We start from the raw sequence: 19640 nt of genomic DNA on the forward strand, positions 1-19640 counted from the left end.
GCTAGAGAGGGAACACAAGCCCGGGGGAGTGGGAGAGGGAGAAGCAGGCTTCCCGCCGAGCAGGGAACCCGATGCGGGGCTCCAACCCAGTACCCTGGGATCATGACCTGAGCCGAAGGCAGACGCTTAATGACTGAGCCACCCAGGCACCCCTATTTTCATTTTAATTAATGAAAATTAAATACATTTAAATTCCTCAGTTACACTAGCCACATTTCACAGGCTCAAGGACTACATGTGTCTAGTAGCTTCCATATTAGACAGTACAGATACAGAACATTTCCACCATCACAGACAGTTCTGTTGAATACATGGCTTTAGAATGGGGGATGGCAAACCACAGCCTGAGAGCCCAGTCTGATCCACCACTTGTTCTGTAAATAAAGTTTTATTGGAATAACTTGTTTACATATTGTCTATGGCTGCTTTCAGGTTCTAACAGAACTCAGTAGTTGGAACAGATACCATGTGGCTTACAGCACCTAAACTATTTTCTTTTATCCCTTTATAGGAGATGATTGTGACCCCACTTTAGCATATGCATATTCATAAAGTTGAGGTGGTTTGAATAGCTAGTTATATGTATATATTAGCAGTATAACATATGATATAAGGCAGATTTTCATAGTTTAGGGATTATCCAGACCAGAACTGTCATCCCCTTATAGGAACAACAAGAAAATCAGTCCTTCCCTGCTAGATCAAATTCTTTCCAAAATGAAGGGAATTAAAGAAGAAAAAACAGGCAAGACAACACACAACATGTCAATCTACTCAAGGTGTGCTGGGCAACTGGCAGAATTAGTACACAGTTGCCAAGAGGCCAACCCATCTGAGCTGCTGGCGCATTGTCACACTTGGGCCCAGAGTCAGTTGGGAGTAAGGGATAGAATCTGCAAAGGACCCAGGACAGTAAGAATAGTAACACAGGAGGTGGGTAAAATTTTATTTCTTATATTTTAAACCGAGACATCTTTCAGTTGGGCCTTTCAGTTTAGTTTATTCAAAAAATGTTTATTTCATTAATAGGGTGCTTAGTTTTGAACTTTGATTGATTGAATCTTTTTAATATTTTATTGTCTTTTCTCTTGTGGAACAGCCAAGAAATTTAGTCTGTGAAATGACATGGGAAATATTTCAATCCAGTCGTGTTTTACCATTTTGCATACAATTTTCTTGTAATACTATTTTAAACCATGGAGCTTTTCCACTGGAGGGGGGGGACATGAGCTTATTTTTATTTTGTCTGTGTGTTTGGCTGATAGTTTTTTGAATGCATATATAGGCTCGGCTGTACCCCAGATAAGTTTTGTCTCTGAGGATTCTGTTAAACTGATTTAACGTATGCATCTATACATACCTATGTGTATGTATTTTTAGTTGTTTTCAAGTTGTGAATTGTAGTGCAATCTAATCAAAATAAACATTTGACATTGGCCTAATAGAACCGTCTTTGTTATTCTTCTGGCCTAATAGAACCGTCTTTGTTATTCTCCGTTAATTTCCCAGGTTGAAACTAGCACAGTTTCTTATTCAAAGTGCCCTTGCTTCTCTCCCGCCAGGGCTTCAGTGAGTGCCTTATGAAGCAGATTATAATGTAGCTGGGAGGGCTAAATTTAGAGACAAGCCAAGCCTCTGCTCTAAATAGTAACAGCTAAGCGATAGAGACTTTTGGTGAACAGAGTATCTTCATTTAGTCTTTCAATACCAGTAGGTGAGTTGCTGTTGGTGCTTGTTTTAATTTTTGCTGCTGTGTCTGTTAGAATCTTTGTATGCTTTTTTGTTTAAATGTTACTATGTTGTTTTCCACCTGTGGTATAAGGAGCGTATGCAAAATAAGGTCACAGAAGAGACCATGAAGAAACAAACTTTTGTGTTTAGAACTGAAGAGATTATAAATGGAGCTAAAGATTTTTAAAATAGGGTGATTCTCTGATCGTTAGGCTGTTTTTGGGGTAATTCCTCATTAGCAGAAAAACAGCAACAAAATGCTAAGGTAGAGTTAGAGAATTCAATGAGTTTGTATTCCGACTGTAAAATAAAACTTTTAGAGAAGGCTCACACTTTTAAAATATTTTTTATTGATTCCATAATAGAGACATCTTCAGCAAAGAGTAACTGCAGCATGTTCACCTGCTAGAAAAGCTTCAGACTACCTGGAGTCTGTTTTTGTTTTTATAATACCTCAGTATGGGACACCATTTGTGGGGGTGACCAGGGAAGGCTTCTCTGAAAAGGAGGCGCTCGAGTGAGGGCAGAGAGTGAGCCATATGAATGGCTGGGGAAAGATCCTTCCCAGAGGAGAGGCAGCTTTCTCCGGCACATTGGAAGAAGAGAGCGGGTCGGCTGGGGCACAGTGAATGAGGGGGAGGGACACAGATGGCCGAAACGTGATCAGGGAGGGAGCCAGGGCAAGAAACATAGCACTGCATTTAGATCTCATTCTTCTGGAAAGCTTCATAACTTTCCATTTGATGGCTTCTTAGAACTTATTTAACCAGACTACTGTTTATGGGCATTTAACTTCGCAAGTTTTTTTGTTTTTTTGTTTTTTGTTCTTTTAAAAATTTTGTTTATTTGACAGAGAGAGACACAGCGAGAGAGGCAAACAAGCAGGGGGAATGGGAGAGGGAGAAGCAGGCTTCCCACCGAGCAGGTAGCCCGATGCGGGGCTCAATCCCAGGACCCTGGGATCAGGACCTGAGCCGAAGGCAGACGCTTAACGACTGAGCCACCCAGGCGCCCCTAACTTTGCAAGTTTTTATTCAGCAATGCTGGACTCAGTCCTTTTGTACACACGCACTTACACGAGTGCACACAGGCATAAATATGCATATTTGTGTGGGCAAAATGGCAAAGTAAATTTCTAGTGAAAGAATTTGTGGACTACAGGTTATGCACGTGTAAATATTTATATTCACCAAATGCTTCTCCAAAGTACTGCGTGGAGTTTATTCCCTCTGTCAGAGTTTATGTCTGTGGTCGTTTTCCCTATGTCTCTTGTCAACACTAGGTATTCTTAAATTTTAAAAGTTTTGCTAGTTCAACAGTTACAATTATACCTTGCTTTTAAAAGTGTATTCAGGGGCGCCTGGGTGGCTCAGTCATTAAGCATCTGCCTTCGGCTCAGGTCATGATCTCAGGGTCCTGGGATCGAGCCCTGCATCGGGCTCCCTGCTTGGCGGAGAGCCTGCTTCTCCCTCTCCCACTCCCCCTGCTTGTGTTCCCTCTCTTGCTGTGCCTCTCTCTGTTAAATAAATAAATAAAATCTTAAAAAAAATAGTAAAAAAATAAAAGTATATTCAGTATAAGTGAGGTGGAACGTATGCTTATTAGCCATACATTTTTATGTGAACTGCTTATTTGAAATAATCTTTATTTTCTTTGTTTTCAGAAATTTTATGAATAAGCATCAGAAGCCAGTGCTAACAGGCCAACGGTTCAAAACTCGGAAAAGGGGTAAGGTTGTGCTGTGCGTTTGCGTGTGTATGGGGGTTGGGAGAGCGGGGGACGTTCTAAGCAAGTTAGGAGATTTGCGGAAGGATTAGAATTATCCTTGTTTCCACTGAACCTCCCTTGTTCTGTTCTTTTGAGCTCTGGATATAGAATCTGAAGTTCTGCATTCAAGCCTTTGAATACTTCTTTACGTGTTTGATTTTGGACAAGTCATTTAACTCGTCTGAACTTTGTGTCTTTATCTACTAAAGGAGGATGATTCTATCTGGTCAAGGTTTCCTCCTCGCTCCTGTGAGGCTATGAAGACAATAGATAAACTCTACTGTTTTTGACATCCAGCATTTGTATTGAGTTTTGCTTTCTTTGTTGTTTTTAAGGAAATGTTGAGAGCAAAGATGGTAAAACTTAGGAGAAAAGGAAGGAAGGAGATATTGATGAGTTTTTACACTTGAAAATTTAAGAAGTGAAATTAAATTTCATGCCTAAATATCTTTAAAGCTCGGGATATTTTCACATTCTTTTATTGTGGAAAGGTAGTGATAGACCCCATTTGATGACTGGTAAATTTATTTGTGTGAGTGACTTCTTTTTATGTTATGTTCATCTTACCATCCTTTCTGTGTAAAGAATAGTTGTCAATTTTTAATCAGTTTTGCATAATTATAAAGAAGTCCTTTTGGACTTTAAAAAAAATAGTTGAGCTGTAACGTGGTAAGGAAACTTTTTTTAAAAGGAAACATGATATGAAATTATTATGTTGACTAACACTGAGGACAATAACTGAAACATATTTAAGAAAGTATCATGCAGAAAGATGAATGACAGTTAGATATCTCTGTGAGGCCTCACTGCTGATTGCAAAGCTTGATGGCAGGTAATGGTCACCAAGTGCTAAATTGTTGAATTGATAGCCCATAGTATATGGCTTTTGGCATTTCCAATGTTGAGGTAGCCCCTGCAACTTATGCTGTCTTACGTAAGTACTGTGTCTGCATAAGTAGCAAGTCTGGCCTTGCAGAAGGAAAGGAAGTCTGAATGCAATCAGTGGTTTGGAGTAGAAGAGTTCATGAGAGTCACTAGATAGCAGTGGAGGCTGAATTTAGCTGTAAATGCTGCTCGCTGGGAATTCACATTCCTACTAAAAAATGAAAATTAAAAAACTATAAAGTAAGCAAAATGTGGTTATTTTGTACAGTATTTTTGTCTTGTGCTTTCCCCTTTTCTATTTTTTTGTTTGTTTGTTTGTTTTTCATCCCTGGCTCATCCTTATAAACTAAGGCACATGGCCTGAGCCATCTCCCTCTGCTTGGTCCTCATGTGGGTCCTCATCTTGGTCTTACAAATTGTGTCCCCACTACATTTCCTCATTGAAATCCAGATGTTGATATCAATACAAGGCATTACAGTCAATGTGCCTTCATTATCTCATGGTTAAAAGCAGTCATGGGGAAAAAAAAATGATGTGGATGATTTTAAAAGGACTTCGTCAGGAAGGAATGATACAGTTCAGAAAGGTAGTTGTAGTTAAGGTATTGTTGAGCCCGGTAATGTGATAATATCTAATATATGCCCAACTGTGAGGTGCAGAAAGGTTCTCTTTCCCCTGCCCACTGGGGGAACGTGTTAATCTCAGACCTGGATCCCCAGCACGAACAGCTTTATCCGTGTGACGCTGATTCATGGTAACTGAGCTGAAAAGCCAAGAGAGGGCCCAAGGATTGCACAACAGCCAACATGACTCAACAAGTAAACTGGCTCTTAGAGTCAGTCTTCAGTTTTGAACTGGAAAGTTTTTCTCTAATTCTGAGCTGGTTTGTCTCTGATTCATTCAGTGGGTAAGATTGTGCCTGTGTCTTTCTGCTCCTGGAATACCCAGAGAGAACTACCCAGAAATATATATTATTTGTCAGTTGATCGGGATTTATATAACTCAGGTCTGTTGGGGATTTCAGCAGCGCTTGAGCTATTTTGTGCTAGACTGCTGGCTGGGGGGAGAAAAATGGAGTCAGCCTCATTTTCTACACTTCATACTAGTGAATTGCCTCCTGATGATTTATCATGCTTTGGCTTTTCTTTTGCAATTATGATAGGGCTGACTTAAGATAAATGGTTGGCAGTTTTGTAGAGCTGAGGCAAAAAATCTAGTGAGGCTATTTCAAGGTCATTTTCATAGGCTGTCTTCTGAGGATCTGTCTTCAGTTTGAAACTGTTTGCTAGCAAAGCTGATAATGCTCTTCCATGCCAAGTTAGTAAAAAAAATGTATTTTCTATTGCTTAACATCAAAATTAAACATTATGATAGGACACATCATTTAGAAATCTACTTAGACTGTTTTCCTTTATGAAATATACACATTTATGATATTTTCTTCAAAGAAATTATGTTTTCTAGTGTGGCTTGTGGGAATTTGAAACAATGGAAATTTCTCCCCTGTGCCATTGTTATGCTTGGCTAAGTGAAATATTTAATAACTGAACTCGCCTCCCTATAAATTTTGTAGAGAAATTGGATTAAAATTAGTGAAAATAGGAGAGAAAAAAAATAACTGACTACAGGCATCCAGAGCGCCCACATACCCTGGGTTCTCCCTGAGACTTTTCATCTGTCTTGGCAGTTTTAAATCACTCTTAGATCTATAATAAGTGTTAACAACTAATCTAGTAAACCTTTGAATGCTGAAATATGTATGGTTGTAAATATATATATATGTAAATATACATGTATGTGTATAATTAGAAAACCCATGGTTGTTCTAACTCGTTTACTATACTTAAGCAACATTCAAAAAAGGATGTAGGTTTTGTTATTTATCACTGACTCAGTGGTAGGAAAAATGTTATATTAACCAGTTACTTTGGTTCCCAGAGAAAGCAGTGTGTTTAGATAACTTACAGGCATATTTGAGCATCAGAAATAAGCCTGTTTCTCTATGTCAGTATAAGGGCCAGTGTGACTAACTCTCTAGTGTCACACTTGTGATTCACCAACACAGTATAAATTTGAGACCCTAATTATATACTTCCCGCTTCAAGGGAGGTTAGACCTGTCAAATGGAAACGCAAGGAAGTAATAGCATATTTTCATTAGGATTTTGTTAGTATTTTTGCTAGACTGTCCTCAAGTGAACTACAAAGTACATATAATGTCTAGTTTCTGATAAAAAAGAACTTTGGGGTAAAATATTGTCGTGTTTCCCCAAATTTTCATCAGTGTTCTTGCCATTTTCTTGTTGGGGAATTTTTTATTCCTCTGGATAGACATGTTATCTTAGCAGATAGGAGCTTCTTTTCAGCCTGCAAAACAATGATTAATCCTAGCATGCCATCACAACTTCTTAAGATGCCCAAGCTACGAGCCATCATCTTCACCTAATGCATTATCACTCACTGTTGAAGTATCTTCAGCTGTGACATGCTGTCTTCATCCTCTCGTTTCCCTCTTCCTTGGCAGATCTCTTAGGAAGATAGAACTGAAATGAAGGGCTTTATACAAACACAAGTTTTTGAGTTGTCTCTCTGATTCAAAACGAAGTCCTCTGCGTGAATTCTTAGCATGGTCTAGATTTTTTACCTGTTTACTAACTTTCATTTTCCAATGCCTCAGAGTTACAATTTTCGTATCATCAAAGCCTGTTCTACCGTCTGAGTCAACATTCAAGTATGTCGTAGTGCCGTTGCAGGAATGGCCTCAGTTGGTTTTGAAAGCTGGTTACGAGACAATAAACAACTTGTGGTGGTTTCGCTTCTCATGTTCTCATATAACAGGAAAGAAAACTTTTTCTGCCAAAGGGGTTAGGAGAATTACCTTTTGGCTGGACCCGGAGTGGGGGGTGAAGTGTCCTTCGCTTGCCATTGAGTTCGTCCTGCGGAGTCACAGCTCCCCCCTCCTCCAGCTTCTCATCCTCTGGAGTTCCCGTTCTCGTCCTCCCCCTCCACAAAACAAGACCTGAATTATATTTTTCCTGCAGTCAACATTTGCATGTTCTTGGCTGCATGATGTTTTGCTTATGGCATCAAAAGGACTTTTATCTCTTGCTCGTGAGATAAATCTCTTGTTCGTGAGCGTGCAGGTTACATCTGTCTTTATGACATCTTACCCTGTGTGACTCTGACCGCTACTGGGGATGCCATTCTTTGGTTCTGATGCTGTGGGGTTAACCCCTTACAACCCACCCCTTCCTACTAGACCGGTATAAGCAGTCAGTCTGTACAAACCAGACAGGTGCTATTCTGGTGTCCAAGTAGTTTTTTAAATGTATGCGGGTCCCGTGGTTTAAATAGTCAAACCATCCTGCAAGACATGTTATAGCAACAGCAAGTAGACTCCCCAGAGGAATGCCTTCTGCTCTTTATATGCTTCTTTTAATTTTACGGTCACATAACCAAGTAACATTCTTACATGGTTATTTCCTGACTTTTCTGGGGGACGTATTGTATCTGCACTTGATACTACGGTAGATGAGGATTGAGCTCTCTTCACTGCCCTATCCACCTGCAGACCTCTTCTTTTTATTGTAGCAGGGTTTATTTTGGCTAGACCACTATGCAGGGTTTCTGTTACTTTGACTTTGTTCGTGCTCTTCACAGTTCAACTGTTACTAGATTAATCTTCTTCTTCTGAACATCATTTGGTCTTTGAAGTTAATGTTTCATCATTTAAATGTCATAATTTATCCTTTTTTGTTGCTGTTGTTGTCAGTGCCTTAACACTACTCAATACCAAGCTTTCCCTTCGTTAGGTAGACCTTTAAATACAGAAACTTGAGGACTTCTTGCCATATATCACACTACGCTATCAGAGTGACAAACCCCCCCAGCAGCTTGCCCTCTAGGCCAGCAGTGCAGCTCAGGATGTGAGATGTTTGCAGTGTCTTTTCACCGCTGTCCCGGAGAGTCCTGTTGCCTGTCTCCGATTTTTTTCTCTTTTTCCTGGGATCTCATGACTTAGTAAGATCATGTGATCTTCTCTCATTTTGGTGTGGAGTGTCTGCTTCAAGCCAGCTTTTTAGAAAGCAGTGTATGAGAAACATCATTTTTGAGGCCTCGGATGTCTCAAAATGCGTTTATTCAGCTTTTACGCTTGGCTGACAGTTTGATTGAACCCCGGACTTAGAGTTTGGAAACTGTTTTCCGTCAGAATTTTGAAGAAATTTCTTCTGGTTTCTAGTATTTCTGTTGAGCAATTTAATGTCATTCTGGGGCGCCTGGGTGGGTCAGTCAGTTAAGGGGCTGCCTTCAGCTTAGGTCATGGTCCCTGGGTCCTGGAATCGAGTCCCGCATTGGGCTCCCTGCTCAGCGGGGAGCCTGCTTCTCCCTCTGCCTACCGCTCCCCCTGCTTGCGCTCTCTCTCTGTCAAAAATAAATGAATAAAAATCTTTAATGTGATTCTGTTTTTGATAGTTTATATGTGATTTGGATTTTTGCCCCTGAAACTGCTGACAGCTGCTTTGTTCCCAGCATTGAGATTACGCGATAACGTTGGCATCTTATCACGGGCCCGCTTTGAATCCTTGTGTGCAGAAAACTCTTTACTGAGAAACTCATGTCCTTCAACTCTGTAAAACTTTTCTTGAAATTTTTAAATCATTTCTTTCCTTAAAAAAAAAAAAATTCTCAGGGCACCTGGCTGGCTCACTCTGTGGAATATGTGACTGTTGATCTCGGGTTGTGAGTTCGAGCCCTGCACTGGGTGTAGAGATTACTTTAAAAAAATATAAAATCTTAAAAGAAAATTTCTCATTAAAATTATTATGTGGACATTTGACTGGTGTGCCCTTTTTCTTATTTTTTTGCTCCTATTTTCTACGTCTTTTTTTCTTGGCTTTTTTTTCTAGTTTCTAAGAGATATTCTCAGCTTTCTTTCTCAGCTCTTCTATTGAATTTTTTACTTTTTCTATCATACTTTCCATTTCCAAGAACTCTTTATTCATGAAATGTTTCTTCTTTTTTAAAAAAGCATTTTATTTTTCCTTTCTTCTTCCTCCTCCTTCTCCTTTCTTAAAGTTGCAGTGTGCACTTATCTCTCTAAAGGTATTTATGATGGGATTTTTGTGAAGTTTCTGGTTCATCCTTTGCCCCTCCCTTTCCACATCCAAACTCATTCTCTAAAAGGGGAGATGAAGGTGAAGTCCTGTGAATTGAATCCTACCTTTACCTTTAATTTAGTCATTTTTTTTCCTGCCTCTTCTGACCTCTGGTTTGTCATCTTCACTTCTTTTCAACAGTGTATGATCCTTGCTTTGTTTATGATCTAGCTCCAGGGGCTCCCGGCTGGTTCAGTCGGTGGGGCACGGGACTCTTGATCTCGGGGTCATTCATATTCAAGCCCCACATTGGGCATAGAGATTACTAAAAAAAAATAAAAATTAAAAAAAAAGATCTGACTTCAAACTGACCTTCCACAACAAGTCTCTCTTGAGCCAGCTGAGGGTAGGAAACTCCATATACCCATATCCCTACATCCTATGAAGCCCTTTCAGGGGTTCTACAAACTCAAAACTATTTCCATTAAAATACTCAGATTTTATTTGCCTCTTTCACACATTCACTCATGGTGTATGGTGGTTTCCCAGAGACTACATGATGTGTGATATCACAACAGATTGCACACAGTGGTTAAGGGAATCCATCTCTCTTGCTATTAAGCCAGGCATTAAAGAGATTAAACAAAGCCTGTCTTCACACTAATTTTTTTTAATTTGATAAATACTTTTAAATTTTCTGTTTTAATTTCTATAAAGTAAATATCCATAGATATAACCTCCTTACACAAAAAAGCTTTTTGGAATCCTCAGTACTTTTTAAGGGTGACAGGGGATCATGAGACCAAAATGACTGAGAACATCTGCTCTGAAGCTATAAATATACATATATAGTTCATGGTATATATTAAATATTTAAGTGCCTTGAGTAACTTATCTTGTAAAAAGAAATAAGTGTGGATATACATGTGGAGAAAAGGAGATCTTCATGAAATGTTGGTGGGAATATAGAGTGGCGTAGCCACTACGGAAAACGGGATGAAAGTTCCTCAAAAAATTTAGGGGCACCTGGGTGGCTCAGTCGTTAAGCGTCTGCCTTTGGCTCAGGTCATGATCCCAGGGTCCTGGGATCGAGCCCCCACATCGGGCTCCCTGCTCTGCGGGAAGCCTGCTTCTCCCTCTCCCACTCCCTCTGCTGTGTTCCCTCTCTCGCTGTGTCTCTCTCTGTCAAATAAATAAAATCTTAAAAAAAAAAAATTAAAGGGGCGTCTGGGTGGCTGAGTCAGTTAAGTGGCCAACTCTTGATTTCGGCTCAGGTCATGATCTCAGGGTCCTGGGATCCAGCCCACATTGGACTTCACTCTCAGCAGGGAGTCTGCTAGAGGACTTTCTCTTCCTCTCCTCACCCCCCCGTCCACCATGCACACACTCTCTCAAATAAATAAATAAATATTTTTTAAAAATTTTAAAATAGAACTACCATATGATCTAGTAATTCTACTACTAGGTATTTATCTGAAGAAAATGAGAACAGTAATTTGAAAAGTTATAGGCACACCTGTGTTCATTGCAGCATTTACAAATAGCCAAGGTATGGAGGCAACCTAAGTATCCATTGATGGATGAATGGATAAAGACGATGTGGTATATACACATATGCAATAGAATATTATTGATCCATAAAGAGAAAGAAATCTTGTCATTTGGGACAACATGGATAGACCTTGAGGGCATTATGATAGTAAGTCAGACAGAAAGACAGATACCATATGATCTTACTTATGTGTGGAATCTTTCAAAACAAAACAAAACAAAACCCCCAAACTCATAGATACAGAGAACAGACTGGTGGTTGCCAGAGGCAGGGAGTGAGGGGCGGGCAGAATGGGTGAAGGTAGTCAAAAGGAACAAACTTCCAGTAATGAAATAAATAAGTTCCAGGGATGTGAATTGCAGCTTGGTGACTACAGTTACTGATACTGTGTGGTATAATAGAAAGTTGCTGGGAGGCTAAATCTTAAAAGTTCTCGTCACAAGAAAAAAGAATTCTAACTACATATGGTGATAGATGTTAACTAGACTTACTCTGGTAATCATTTTGCTGCACATCTGAAACTAATATGTCAGTTATATAATTGATACATTGATAATTGAAACTAATATATGTCAATACTAGGAGTAATAATGAGTAATAATAACAAATAATAAAGAGATGTCCCTCTTTATTTCCTCCCTCCTAATCTTTATTTTCATGTGTATATTCTCCTTTATTCTTAGGCGGTTCTCCCTGAGTCATTTTCTTTATCCTAAATCAAAGAAAATTTTAAGTTTTGATTGTTATACTTTATTTTTTCTCAGGTGGTTAGGGTTAATAGATTACAGTGGCCTGTGGATGACAGAAATGATCAGTTATCAGTGTTATTATGTACTAGAGTTAATGTATTTTTGTGGCCCCTTTAAATAGGAAATAAATAATTTGATTGAACAAATGTTCAAACAAGGGGTTTCAGAAAAACTTAGTTGTCTTCCAACTTTTAAATAATCACACTGTCAAGTAAAGAATGATGAACAAAGGAAGTGTATGGTTGCATTTGGGAATCGGATGTGTTAGTAAAAGAAATAATTTCGTAACTTACTTATTTTAGATGAAAAAGAGAAATTCGAACCCACAGTCTTCAGGGATACACTTGTCCAGGGGCTTAATGAAGCTGGTGACGACCTTGAAGCTGTAGCCAAGTTTCTGGACTCCACAGGCTCAAGGTTAGATTATCGTCGCTATGCAGACACGCTCTTCGATATCCTGGTGGCGGGCAGTATGCTTGGTAAGCCACGCACTGTAGAGTCTTCTTGTAGTACTTGAAATTCCACTGAAATACTTCCTTATGAGGTAGAATCTTTATAAATTTATATTTATGAGAGTTGATAAGAAATACAAATGGGAGTCTGTACAATTTTTACCTCGTTTACGAGTTGGGATGGTAGTAGTGTGGCTATAGACACAGTTACTGGTTAAGAAAGGCATAGAAATATCGATTTTTTTGTTGTTGATGTCACCCCACAGCCACTTTGCTTTATAGCCAAAGGCCAGCTTCCCATGTGTCCCTAATTCTTAAATGTTTCTGGAGCAGACGGAGGAGGAGGAGTAAGTAATTCATGCAGTAGAGTACAACTTTGTGTGTGTCTGCTAGTTCCTTCCAGTATATTTAATCAACCCCCAATGCCATAGCACCTTTTCTTTTGACGCCCACCCTTTTTTCATGCAGTGAAATGTAACTGTGTCAACAAATTTAAAAGTAATTCTCTGTTTGTCATTAAATGCTATTTTATCTGTAAATAATAAAACGTCAGAAATATAGTTCAGATCTGGTTTTTAAAAAATGTGTAGTTGTGAGGATAGAGCTAAAAGGATTAAGGATAGAAGTTTTAAAATTATTAAAGATAGGTTAAAAGCAGAATAAAAATTAGGGAGCAGAAGCATCTAGGAAGAAGGCTTTAGAATACTATTTCAGTGACATGGTATGTTGATCTAAATGTTGATGAGATGTCATAATGACCCATTGTTTCTTTTATAGTTATTCTTAGAACTTAGTTTTTATAATTAGTTCCTGTGGTAACCATAAATCAGGAGGAGTCGTCAGACCCCTAGGCTAGGGATTTTCAACTGCCTGGGGGCATTTGCAAGTGTGTAGAAATGTCTGGGTTGCTACGAAGACTTGGTAGTGGAGATAGGTATGCCTCCTACTTTGCTGGACAGGGGCTATTCAAAATAACGAAAAATGGCCCTGTCCAGTGTGCTATATCAGTGCCTTTCATTGAGAAACACAGTTTAAGCCACCCTACTTAATTAAGGACAAGGTACATACTTTCATCCATATTGAGGTAGAGCCACACTTCAATTCCTCCCTCTGAGAAATCTCTCCGTTTGGCGACATGGCTCCACTTAACTCCCAGGCCCCCTTTTGATCTGTACTGCTGCTTTTCATGACGTACCACGTTAGTTTTGTTGCTGTCATTGTATCTAAAGATCTCACATTCTCACTGCTGATAATTCAAGTCCAAGTATAAGAGCTATATCTCCCTTTACCCAGAGATAACTTGTTAATATTTTGATTAATTCCCTTCTATCAATCTCTTTACCTACATATGCTAATTTGTGAGAATGGGATGATATTTTACAAGTGTGATACTCTGCATGGCTGTTTCGTATTTATTCAACAATATGTTGTTTCCTTTCATGCCCAGGGGTGTTACCTTGGATGATTCCAAAAAGAACCAAAATCATACCGATTTTGAAGCATATTTAACTTGTTCCTTGTTTCCTTTATTATAAGTAATCAGTATCTGCATACACATAGATTTGTACTTGTATCTGATTATATCTTTATATATTTAATAAGGGATTAATGAATTGAAGAATAGAGATATCTATATCTATCTTTGTCTTCCTATCAGAGGGAGAAGGACTGGCCCTCAAAAGGAAGATTCTAATTAACATTTTACCAAAAATCATGTGTTCCTACCTGTTTACATACACCTTTAACAATTATATTAGGTACTCTCAAGCTTGTCAGTTTTTTTAAATTTTGCCAATTAGGTAAGTGATGTTTTCATTCAAAAACTTTTAAATCAATAGTAAAGTTGAACATTTTCTGATGTGATGATTGGCTTTTTGTATTTCATTAATTATGACATACTTTTATTGATGTACTGGTAAATTCTACACAAGAATAGTCTTCAGCGAGTTTTGGTTCTTGCCAAAGTCACTCATGACTTTAATAGTGAATCCTATAGACCTTTTTCAGTTCTCAGGGCCCTCCTGGCAGCTACTGCTGACCCTCTGTCATTCTTGAAATGTTTTATTTTCTTCCCTTACACGAGATCATTTCGACTTGTATTTCTCTGGATGCCTCTCACATGATTCTTGGGTTTCCATACTTACTGCCCCCACGTATATATTAAATTATCTGTACACTTTGCATCAATAATCTCAAATCTTCATTAACCGTCTTTATAATGATAATCAGCAAATTTATATCTGCAACCCAGATTTTGCTCCTTTGCTCTACATCCATATATCCAGAAAGGTAGGGCAAAGCATATGGTAAGACTTAGGAGCACAGTTGTTACAACCCCCAGATATCTACCAGGGCCAGACCTATGATGTAATGAAGAAAGCCAGCCAGGCACATTCTTTTTACATAAACACTTTGTTTACTTAGTGACTATGGGAATTGTCTTCATACCCACCAAAAAAAAAAATTTTACCTTCTTCCATTGTTCTTAAAACAATAGTCATCTTGGTTTTTCAGTTGTGTTCTTTGTAGAGTAGATACAAGAACTATTTTTTCTTTTACTTATATTTTGAGGAGAAGAGCAGGCTCACCAAAATTTTAGAAAGGGCAATTAATACTTGATTCCGGTATCAGGGGGAAAAAAATTTACTGAAGCTGTAGCAATATTATTAATGTATAACAAATGTTTTATAAAAGAATGCAGTTTTTTAAAACTTACCTCTTAAGAGAAAACACTATAGTTTCAAAATCAGACTTTTCAGTTATGTAACTTCTGTCAGATAGGAGTCATTAGCCTAGAGTTTTTAGAAGATTATCATCTTAATAAAATTTTGTTCCAGGTGGTTGTATTCATTACAGAGAGCTAATTAAATCTTAGGCATAAATTAATTGCATGAAAATAGATTCCTGAAGGAGCTGACTTTTCTGAAAAGTAATTTGCTTATTAAATGGTATGCTGGAGTCTGAAAAAGGTTGACTAGGTATAGCACTTTCATCCAAAGATCTAAAATCACAAGTTAAATCAAGGCAGTTACATAAATGCATAAAAGAAGTGGCTGGTGCAAGTATATGTTCTTCAGATATTTGTTGAGTGTATGAAAGGCATTAGTCTAACTTGGCTTGTTGAACCCCCCTCCCCTAATTACAATGAAGTAGAGTCAGAAAACAAAAACACCTAGTGTTGATTCTGTTCTTCTAATCACCCAGTGTTTGTAATGGCCATCACTGAAACTTCCAGAAGGAGCCTTTGAATGTGCAAATTTGAGTCATAGAAAAAAAGACATTCTTTTGTTCTAGTCCATTTATTCCATGATATTATACAGGCCATGGGGAAAAAAGATGAGAGAGAGTAAAATACCCTCTTTCCTAGCCAACACAGCTGCCAGGTCTTCCAAGACAAATAGTGAGGAGTCGGAATGTAGACTGATCAACCCTACATGGATAACGGCATTAGTGGAGGAGGGAACAGTCTTAAAACCTACTCACGTAGGAACTAGCAAGGTCTGCTACAAGAGCCAAGTCTGGCCAACCTCCGTGTTGGTGAACTGGAGTCCCGCAAAATATTATTAAGCCTGAAAAAGCGAACCATGTCTTGAGGTCGCACACATCAGGAACAACATTGAGAATAATTGAGTCCAGACTTAGAGTGACAAAGATTTTATAGTGATAGGATCCTGGTAGAACATTAATCTCACACACTATGGCAGTACTATAAAATGGAACCACCAGTTTGCTTTATATTAGAAACATACACAAATATGTAACAACGTATGCATCTACACATGCACCCCATCCTATGAGTTTTTATGTGATTCTAAATTTTTACATCTACTTTTACTGTTCTCGATGTGCAGGAATTGATCTGCTCTGCAAATGCTCCTCTCATTTCAGTATTGTCTTAATCATTACCTTCCTCTTTTCAGCCCCTGGAGGAACACGCATAGATGATGGTGACAAGACCAAGATGACCAACCACTGTGTGTTTTCAGCAAATGAAGACCATGAAACCATCCGAAATTATGCTCAGGTAGAGCCCCTCATTGAGAGATTGTTGTGTAAGAAGGGAAACATTTGAGCAGGATTTAGGGAAACAGTGGGTTCAGAAATTCTACAGGCCACTTTTCTAATAGGAAAGTTAGATTGCTTTTAAACCTATGAAGAGATACTCAACTGCATTCATAGTAAGGCAGTGGGCATTAAAACTTTGCAAAGGTAGACTTTTTTTGCTTTTCACCCATACAGAACACAGAGAATCCGCTTTTTAATTTTATTTATTCATCAGAGAGAGAGAGAGCAGAAGCAGGGGGAGCAGCAGGCAGAGGGAGAGGGAGAAGCAGGCTTCCCGCTGAGCAGGGATCCCGATGTGGGACTCGATCCCAGGACCCTGGGATCATGACCTGAGCTGAAGGCAGACGCTTAACTAACTGAGCCACCCAGGCATCCCATAGATGCTCACATAAATTCTTATGGGAGTATAAACTGGTACAATCCTTAGGGAGAGCAATTTGGTGCTATCTTTTAAAACTAAAACTACACACTCCCTTTGACCCAGCAGTTCCGCTTGTAGGACCTTATCCTGCAGATAAGCTTGCATGTGTGTAGAATGACACAGACAGTGGGAGTTATCTGTGTCACTTGTAAGAGCCTCACGGCATGGAAACAGCACAAAAGTCTATCAGCAGAGTACTCGTTAAAGTTTTCTAATTCGTATTAGTAGATTATCGTGTGGCTATTCAAAAGAAAGAGACAAGAAGGTATTTGTAATATGTAAAATCTGTAAAGGAATCACATCCAGATTCAATAAAGAACTACAAGTCAGTAAGAAAAGGACAAGCAGCCTATTAGGAAGGGATGTATAGGCATTTCGGAGGAGAGGAAACACAAGTCTCCCCCGAAACAGATGAAGACATCTTCAAACTTATTAGTAATTAGGGAAATTTCAATGAAAATCGTGAGATACCCTTTTGCATTCATTGGATTGGTAAAAAAAATAAGTCTTTAGGCCCTAGTGAAGGTCAGGAAGTGGTGGGACTGTAAAATGGAACAGCCTGGTAAACATGACCTTGTAAAGCTGAACATACCTGCGTCGTGACTAGCTGGTTTGGGATTGGTGTATTCCTGTGCTGTCACTGGCTCTTAACAGTCAGGTGTTATTCTCAGCTAGACTAGGAGTGCGAGTCCCAGGACTCGAGTGACTGTGCAAACTGGAAAGCAAGTTTGCTGGATTTTGATACCATTTATTCTTTTTCTTTTATTGCATTCTGGGTCATTATTCTTTCCTCATGGGGCACCAGTGTCATTTTTACCCTTGAGCTCCATCTTGATCGTATTAAGCAATAAGCATGCTAAAAGTTTTAGATGAGCGCTTATTATGTGGAATATAAGAGAAAAGAATTAGAATCAGAAATCATTTTCGGTTATAAAAATAGTCAACATTTATAAAATCTCTATTTAAATAAAAACACTGTATTATTTTATTCAGGCTACCATAATAAAGTACCATAGAATGGATGAAGAATGGGGAACTTTATTATTCCCAGCTGGGAAGGCTGGGGAGGCCCGATCAAGGTGTCAGCCAGTTTCGTTCCTGGCGTAGTCTCTCTTCTGGCTCTTAATAAGGCCATCAGTCCTATCAGATTAGGGCCCCACCCTTATTTAACTACCTCTTAAAGTTCCTACTTGCAAGTATAGTCACATTGGATGTTAGGGCTTCAACATATGAACTTAGTAGGAACACAAACATTCAGTCCATAGCAAACATCATTCCACTTAAAAAAAAAAAAAAAAAAAAAAAACAGCCCAGAATTCCACCGACACAGTTGCAAACCCTCCTTGAATGTTCTAACTAGATTCTGGGGGCCAGTAATCTTTTATTACTATTAAGTTATACCAATTTTTACTTGTCTGCCAATAAACATGTTTGTGTCGGTCTAAGAGTAGAATACCCCTGAAGTCTGCTCTCCTCTCCATCATATCCATGGTCTTTGTGATGGTAAATGCAGCCCCCTTCATTTCAGTTGTTTTTAATCTCTGCGTCTCACAGTTTTAACATTATGGTATTTTCATCAAAATTAGTTTTGATTTCTTACCTGTTTTACTCTTGACTAAATTTCTTTTATTCTACATTGATGTAGTCATCCTTTTTTCCCCGCAGGGGTCATAATAACTCCTTTGAAATGCTTCCCGCTCTTGTATCACAGAATGCACATATTTAACTACAATTTTTTTATTATTATTATTAGAGGCCCATGTTGTGGTTATGGTGACTTTCTACCCCTATTGTCTTTTATTTAAAATTGTTTACATAATATTGAATGGTTCTCTTTTATGTTTAGGTCTTCAATAAACTCATCAGGAGATACAAGTATTTGGAAAAAGCATTTGAGGATGAAATGAAAAAGGTAAAAATTCAGTTGTAGTGCCTTATCTGTTTAAAGTAATAAAATGGAAAGGGACAAAAATTTTACATATACAGTGATAGTGCAGACGTACATGGACATAGTAAGTTTTTAATGTTTCTTGAATGAATGAGTGTGACAGAGCATTAGCTAATAGCTATGGGGAAAAATACATGATTAGCCTAGACTTTGTTCATTCATGTTTAATGTAAGACAGCATGCTTTATTCCATAGGAATGGTTTTATAGCATCTGATTCCTGACCTCGCAGGGCTTAAAATAAAAACTAGAGATTCCAAATATGCAAGAAAAATGATTATATCAAGCGAAGAGTTGAGGTATGTGATTTAATCAGTTCAAGCATGTGAAATAATATATGGACAGCAGCTAATACCCAGCAAAATTCTTTAATTTCCAAAAATACAGTTTAGCAAAGGGAATAAAAGCATTTCTTGGGAGATAATATGTGAATGTCAACCTCAGTGGTGTTTGTCATCTGTAAAATAGCTGCAATAAGATGACATACCTCATGGTTTTGTAGGAATAAACGAGATAACATATAAGGTGGTTAATAGAGTTAAGTGGCCTCTAGTAAGTAGGGAAAGAAATAGTAGCACCTCATTAAAGAAGCCCTGCTTTCAGTAATTGCAACATGTTCCCTCTTCCAATTTCTAACTCGTGTGTGTATATATATATATATAGCACTCACTACATTAACTACGTTGCTTTATCATTGTTTCCAATTTTAGATATCTGCCTAAATTATAAACCAAGGGAGTAAAGGAACCATAACATCTACTTTGCTACTTATGTACTTGCTTCCCCCTATTCAAAGTGAATACCTAACCCCCTCCCCCCCAAAAAAGTGGATCCATACATTATGGAGGATTGTGACAGTAAAATCTTGAAACAATGAAGGGTAGCCACTTAAATTGATTAGGGAGAATGTCCATGATAAATTGGAGAAGGTGCAAAGCAGCCATTTGGTGGTTTAACCTCAGGCAAATTACTTAA

The 19640-nt window shown here is 38.4% G+C and overlaps 1 protein-coding gene across 4 annotated transcripts in view; it reads left to right on the forward strand.

The window, feature by feature from the left end:
* The window catches only part of BZW2 (basic leucine zipper and W2 domains 2), a 61294-nt gene that overhangs the window by 18752 nt on the left and 22902 nt on the right, over window positions 1-19640 (forward strand). For 2 of the 4 annotated variants that reach the window (XR_012380239.1, XM_025872978.2), the window contains exons 2-5: window positions 3395-3459; window positions 12083-12259; window positions 16153-16256; window positions 18565-18630. Coding sequence is in view for 2 of the 4 variants with exons in the window: in XM_025872978.2 (XP_025728763.1) it covers window positions 3402-3459; window positions 12083-12259; window positions 16153-16256; window positions 18565-18630 (405 nt within the window). In the remaining 2 variants the exon portion in view is untranslated. Of the gene's footprint in view, window positions 1-3394; window positions 3460-12082; window positions 12260-16152; window positions 16257-18564; window positions 18631-19640 lie in introns of those variants that run through there. The other 2 variants (XM_025872979.2, XM_025872980.2) reach the window with 2 other exon arrangements.

The sequence above is a fragment of the Callorhinus ursinus genome, unplaced genomic scaffold (genome assembly GCF_003265705.2).
Source record: "Callorhinus ursinus isolate GAN/ISIS: 27379988/994484 unplaced genomic scaffold, GSC_fseal_2.0 scaffold12, whole genome shotgun sequence".
Lineage (NCBI taxonomy): Eukaryota > Metazoa > Chordata > Mammalia > Carnivora > Otariidae > Callorhinus > Callorhinus ursinus.